Here is a 6,972-nt window from a genome sequence, read left to right as displayed (position 1 = left end):
CACAGCACCACTTCCGGCTTTTTTCTTTTTGCTTATGTGGTTCTGAGGAATCGAACGCAGGGCCTCAGGCATGCAAGGCAAGCACTCTACCACTGAGCCACCTTCCCAGCCTCCCCCCTTTTTTTTTTGCTGTCCCCGAGTCTCTTTGTGTTCAAGGCTAGTCCTCTACCACTTGAGACACAGTGCCACTTCCAGCCTTTTCTGAGTGTTTTATTGGAGATAAGAGTCTTATGTACTTTTCTGCTCAGCTGGCTTCAAACCACGATCCTCACATCTCAGCCTCCTGATAGCTACAATTATAGGAGTGAGCCACCAGTGCCTGGCTATAGTACTTTTTTCTTTTAAACACTATGTACACAATTTTCCTGCAGTTTTGAGTATAACATGTGCTGTCCATGTCAAAAGAGACTAGGGATGCTGCGGTTGGATTTTAGGATATGAACAGAATGTATAAACTACTTTACATAATTGGGTTTGGGTTTGAAAGCTTAGGCTGAAGGACTGTTTTATTGACCAGAGTCTTTCAAGGCTTGAGTATAGCTGATGAGTAGAGAGGTTCTGGTGAGACCCAGCATAATAGTAAACTTTGCTTTGTAACTTTGTTATATCTTCTAAATGTGTGGGCTTGGAATGGATTTCCATTATAAGCTGGACTCAGATCAGCAACTTGTTTTTTCTTTCCAAGGTTAGCAAAACGGGAGAAGAAAGGGTACAAAACCCAACATTATTTGGAATGTAAAATTTAATACAAGCCAGGTGCTGGTGGCTGTAATCCTAGCTACTTAGGAGGCTGAGATCTGAGGATCATGGCTCAAAGCCAGCCCAGGCAAGCAAGTCTGTGAGACTCTTATCTCCAATTAATCACAGAAAAAGCCAGAAGTAGCACTGTGGCTCAAGTGGTAGAGAGCTAGCCTGAGCTGAAGAGCTGAGGGACAGTGCCTAGGCCCAGAATTTAAGCCTCATGACCGAACCCCGCCTCCCCCTCCCCCCACCACCTCCCCCCACCCCGAAGAAAAGAAATACAATATTTGCCCTTATTGAGCAAGGTAGAAAGGCAATCAGAGAGAAAGATAGGTAAATGCTGAAACAATTCAAAATGTACCCTTGAGTTAAAAGGCTGAAGTTTGCTTGTCTGAGCTGATATGTCAGTCATCTCTGAGAATGTTTGAAGTAGCATAGTAAAGTTTGAAGGGGTATAACTGGGTGGTAGACTACTAGCCTGGATTCCATTCCTCACACTGCTAAATAAATAAAGTAGTAGTATTCAACTACATTCAGCTTAGAAGGATCAGATGATTAAACTTCTCTTCTTTCACCCTGCCCCTGCCTTTTTTTTTTTTAATGTGTTAGAGTGGTTTGAGAAAGGAGTAGTAATCAAAGGTAACTGAGTTAATCAACTTTGGGGGGTCATAGGGAAGATGGTTAACTGTTATACACTCACGGGCATTTCCAGACTAAGTATTAAACACTGAATCTTTTTTTGAGAATTTCTTGTATAAATAAACCTTTATCTTTAGTTCTCTTTTAGACCATGGCAACTTATCTGGAGTTCATTCAGCAGAATGAAGAACGTGATGGCGTGCGCTTCAGCTGGAATGTGTGGCCTTCCAGCCGTCTTGAGGCCACAAGAATGGTTGTCCCCCTGGCTTGTCTCCTCACTCCATTAAAAGAGCGTGCAGACCTGCCTCCAGTACAGTATGAACCTGTGCTTTGCAGCAGGCCAACTTGCAAGGCTGTTCTCAATCCTCTTTGGTATGAATTCTTTTAAAAACTGGTCCAAAGACAAAAACAAAATTAATCACATCTTTATGTGATTCTTGTGAAAGTAATTTAACTTGGAACATTGTTAAATTTAGATGCTGAGATTCTTTGGTAATGAATGCTCATAGAAATTTCCATGGAAAAAAAAAAAAAGGAAGAAAGAAATCTCCATGGCCTAGGTGGGTATGGGTGGCTTAAACCTGCCATTCTAGCCACTTGGGAGGTTGAAGTTGGGAGGATTGAAGTTTGAAGCCAACCCAGGCAGAAAAGTTTGAGAGATCTCAATTGAGAAGTGGCCTGTAACTGTTATCCTCTTTACAGTGGGAAGCTTCATGTAGGTAGAGAGAAGACTAGATGCTTCCCTGGGTAGGATTTGAGTGTCTATCTTAGAAATAATCACTGCCAAAAAAGAGCTAGAAGTAGGCTCAGTAGTAGAGCCCAACTTGGCAAGAGCCAGGCTTTGAATACAAACCCCAGTAATGCAGAAAGAAAAAAAGAAATCTCCTTGGCCTGATAAACAGATAAAATTGAAATCTTGGAATCTTATGGAGAGGGTAGAAAGGAGGATTTGGAAATCCCTTTTTTTTTGGTCCCAGTTCTGGAGTTTGAACTTAGGGCATTGTCCATGTGCTCAAGGCTAGCACTATAACACCCGAGCCATAGCTCCACTTCTGGCTCTTTGGTGGTTAATTGGAAATAAGAGGCTCATGGACTTTCCTGCCTGGGCTGGCTTTAGACTGTGATCCTTAGCTCTCAGCCTCATGAGTAGCAGTACTACAGGCATGAGCCACTGGGGCCTGGCCTGGGAGAAGTTTTAAACAAGTACAAAGTGTCATAAAATTTTTATATGAGGGGCTGGGAAGGTAGCTCAGTGGTAGAGTGCATGCCTTGCAAGCATGAGCCCCTAGGTTTGATTCCTCAGCACCACATAAACAGAAAAAGCCGGAAGTGGCACTGTGGCTCCAGTGGTAGAGCGCTGGCCTTGAGCTGAAGAGCTGAGGGACAGCGGCCAGACCCAGAGTTCAGGCCCCATGACCGGCAAAAAATAAATAAATAATAAAATAAAATTTTTATATGGGGGCTGGGAAGATAGCTCAGTGGTAGAGTGCTTGCCTTGCATGCATGAGGCTCTGGGTTTGATTCCTCAGGACTACATAAGCAGAAAAAGCTGGAAGTGGTGCTGTGGCTCAAGTGGTAGAGCGCCAGCCTTGAGCTGAAGAACTGAGGGACAGTGCCCAGGCCCAGAGTTCAGGCCCCATAACCGACAGAAAAAAAATTTGTATGAGAAAACATTTTTTCATCTTCTTTGCTTTTATTTTTTGTAACTGTTTAAAATGCTGCTGCTCTAGTTTTAAAATGGTAGCCACTAGTTGCTAATTTTTCCTTAAACCAGGGTTTGAACTCAGAGCTTCACACTTGCTCACCGATTGACACTCAACCACTTGAGTCATGCCCACTTTTTGCTGGTTGTTTTGGAAATAAAGTCTCACAAATAATTCTGCTAAGGCTGACTTTGAACTGTGATCCTATGGATCTCAGCTTCCTATCCATAATAGCTGTAATTACAGCAGTACTTCAGTTGCTTATTTATTTTCTAAAATGTAGAAAGCAGAAAAAGGTGACAGAAGCATTACATTGAATCAAGTCTCAGAAGTGTATCTACCCAAACACATACCTTCAAATGTCAACTTTTTTTTATTTTAACTGGGCCAAGTAAGGGAAAAGTCTTAAGAGGTTTTCACATATGTGAAATGTCCTTTTATTATTGAAATTTAGTATTTTTACATAGCTGAACCAATAAATTGTTCAAAAGGAAATAATATTTGTGAGAATCACATTTTTTAAAATCTAGGAAACTGGAAAAAACAAAAACTGATTTACTAATTCTTCATTGCAGCTGTTTGAGGGAAACGTGGTGTACTTAATGAACAGAATTCTACCTTCAGTGCAGTTTTACAAAACTTTATGTATTCATGTTCACACTTATATAAAGATATGCCTATGTAAAGTATTGAACTTGAAATTTACAGTTGAATGTTTTCTGCCTTAAAAATGGCACCTCATTGAGATGTTTATCTTTTTTACAGTCAGGTTGATTTTCGAGCAAAACTTTGGGCTTGTAATTTCTGTTTCCAAAGAAATCAGGTATGTGAATTATTTCTAAATATTGTAGCTGTCCTACTCTGAAAAAATAGTGTGATTTTGAACTAATAGCTAGACTGGCAATCACCAGTTTTTGGTAAACACAAGAAAATAGCTTTTGTTAAGCACAGTGTTGAATATTAAACATTTGTGAATTTTCTGTTGAATGATTTTATTATGGAGTCTTTCTCATTTACTGTGGAAGGGACACAGAATTCTTTATAAGTTTTCTGTAGGAAGTGAATCTGTTACTGTAAGAAAATAAATCATTTCACTTGACTTCAGTGAATTGAATGGTAAATTGAACAAGATATTAGAACTGAATATTCTAATTAGGTTGTGAAATTACTGAATTTTCATTTTTCTATCTAACTTTGGAATCCACATATGAGCTGCTTTTGATATAAAAAAATTAAAACTATCAAAGTAAAAGCTCACAAATGACAAAAGAGATCTCTTTTTGCATCTCTCCCTCACCCCTCCCGCCTCTTACTTTCTCCTCTCTTCCTTGTTCCTTTTCCTTTCTTTTTTTTTTTTTTCCTCCCTCTTTTTTTTAAAAAAAGATTTAACTTTGAACTCAGGAGCTTTTTTTTTTTGGTTGGTTGTGGGCCTGAACTCTGGGCCTGGGCGCTGTCCCTCGGCTCTTCAGCTCTAGGCTAGCGCTCTACCACTTGAGCCACAGTACCACTTCCAGCCTTTTCTGCTTATGTGGTGCTGAGGAATTGAACCCAGAGCCTGATGCATGAAAGGCAAGCACTCTACCTCTGAGCCACCTTCCCAGCACAAACTCAGGACCTTTTGCCTCTTAAGTTGTATATACTTTCTCTCCAATAGATACCTTTGTCCAAAACTTTTCTTTAAAATTCATTGTGAGACAAAAGTGTTTTAAGACTGGATTTCGTTGTCCTTGTATAATACATTTACCAAAAGTCACTGAACTGTACGTTAAAAATGGGTAAATTTTATGGTACAGAAGCTTTATCTAAAGAAAGCTGTTGTAGAGAACATAGCACAATTGTTCTGATAGCTCTTATGCTATTGATAACATGCATTTATTCATGTATTTGATCATGTATTGTGATTTATTTCATCTTCACATCTAGCCCAGTAATGAAAAGAGAAGTAATATAGGTTTAGAAACTATAAACGGTTTATCTTCAGGAATATCTCCTTGAGTTGCTAGGGTACAGCTCAATGATAGAATGCATGCTTAACATGTGTGAGGCTCTGGGTTCAGCCATAAGAAACATTTGCCTAAATGAAGATTCAGAAGTATATATAAATCTTAAAAACATTTTTGTGCCTTGTTCAGCCTTGAAATCTACTAATATAATTCATTATAAAATTATGAGTCAGGGTTGCATGCTAGTTGAGCCAGGACTTATAGAGCTAAAGGCATGACTCAAGTGATAAAGTACCTGCCTAGCAAGCAAGAGGCCATGAATTCAAACCCTAAAACTGACCACCCCCACCAAAAAAAGTCCTTAAATTGTATATATGGAATCTCAACTGTGCTTAAGTTGAAAAATTCTGAAAGGACATAGTCTAAGATGTTAACAATAGCTGTTTCTAAGTAAGAGAATTTTGAGATCTTTTCTTTCCATATTCTTATATTTTCATCAACTTTTCTATTACTTTATTAATAATGGCCAAAGTAATTCTAAATAAAGGCTCTAGTCTTCTACAAAAACTTTTCACTGATGCCGGGCGCCGGTGGCTCACGCCTGTAATCCTAGTTACTCAGGAGGCTGAGATCCTCATGAGGATCATGGTTCAAAGCCAGCCCGGGCAGGAAAGTCCATGAAACTCTTATCTCCAGTAAACCACCAGAAAACAGAAGTGGCACTGTAGCTCAAGTGGTAGAGTACTAGCCTTGAGCTGAAGAGCTGAGGGACAGCGCTCAAGCCTAGAGTTCAAGCCCCACGACCAACAAAAAAAAAAAAGAAAAAAAAAACTGTCACTGAGAAATATAAATCTAGGCCTTTAATTTGCAGAACAAAGCTTTTTTAAATTGGTTTATATCATTCATATAGGAGTTATATGATTTCAGTTTGTGTGTTTTTGAACATATTAGGAGTTTGTGTGCATGTGTGTATGTATGTGTGTGTGCACGTACTTATATCATTTATATAGGAATTATATGATTTCTGTGTGTTTTTGAGCATATTAGAAGTGTGTGTGTGTGCATGTGTATGTGTGTGTGTGTGTGTGCGTGCGTGTGTACGTACACGCATGTATGTGTGTGCATGCCAGTACTGGGTCTGAACTCAGGCTTTGGACACTGTCCCTTAGCTTTTTCACTCAAGGCTTGGTGCTCTGCCACTTGCGCCATAGTTCCACTTCTGGCTTTTTGGTGGTTAATTGAAGATAGGGGTCTTACATACTGCTCAGTGGTGGTGGCTCACACCTGTAATCCTAGCTATTCATGAGGCTGAGATCTGAGGACCATGGTTCAAAGCTAGCCCTGGTGGGAAAGTCCATGAGATTCTGATTATCAATTCACCACCAAAAAGATAGAAGTAAAGCTGTGACTCAAGTGGCAGAACATTAGCCTGAAGCACATAAAGCTCAGGGATAATGCTCTGGCCCTGAGATCAAGCCCTAGACCTGGCATTAAACAAACAAACAAACAAATCTACCTCAGGTACTTTCCTGCCAGGGCTGGCTTCAAACAACAATCCTCAAATCTCAGCCTCCCGAGTAATTAGGATTAGTTACAGGTGTGAGGCCAATGATGCCTCACACCTTATGATGAGGCTGGCCTTAAAATTGAAACTTACTCTCTCTGCCTTCCAAAGTGCTGGAATTATAGGTATGTGGTACTATATCTGGCTTAGCATTTTTAACATAACTTAAAAGTATTTGTTTGTGGCTGGGCACCGGTGGCTCACATCTGTAATCCTAGCTACTCAGGAGGCTGAGATCTGAGGATCGCGGTTCAAAGCCAGCCTGGGCAGGAGAGACCGTGAGACTCCTATCTCCAATAAACCACTAGAAAACTGGAAGTGGTGCTGTAGCTCAAGTGGTAGAGCGCTCGCCTTGAGCGGAAGAGCTGAGGGACAGCGCCCA

At 40.3% G+C, this 6,972-nt stretch overlaps 1 protein-coding gene across 1 annotated transcript in view; it reads left to right on the top strand.

The window, feature by feature from the left end:
* Positions 1 to 6,972, top strand: part of Sec23b (Sec23 homolog B (S. cerevisiae)) — a 41,056-nt gene that overhangs the window by 4,124 nt on the left and 29,960 nt on the right. Inside the window, 2 exon segments of the mRNA XM_013027113.1 lie at positions 1,518 to 1,752; positions 3,849 to 3,930. Of these exon segments, the coding sequence (XP_012882567.1) occupies positions 1,532 to 1,752; positions 3,849 to 3,930 (303 nt within the window). The 5' untranslated portion in view covers positions 1,518 to 1,531.

This window comes from Dipodomys ordii, unplaced genomic scaffold (assembly GCF_000151885.1).
Source record: "Dipodomys ordii isolate 6190 unplaced genomic scaffold, Dord_2.0 Scaffold99, whole genome shotgun sequence".
NCBI lineage: Eukaryota > Metazoa > Chordata > Mammalia > Rodentia > Heteromyidae > Dipodomys > Dipodomys ordii.
The sequence above is the reverse complement of the archived record's forward strand: the minus strand, read 5'-3'. Positions and strand labels throughout refer to the sequence as shown.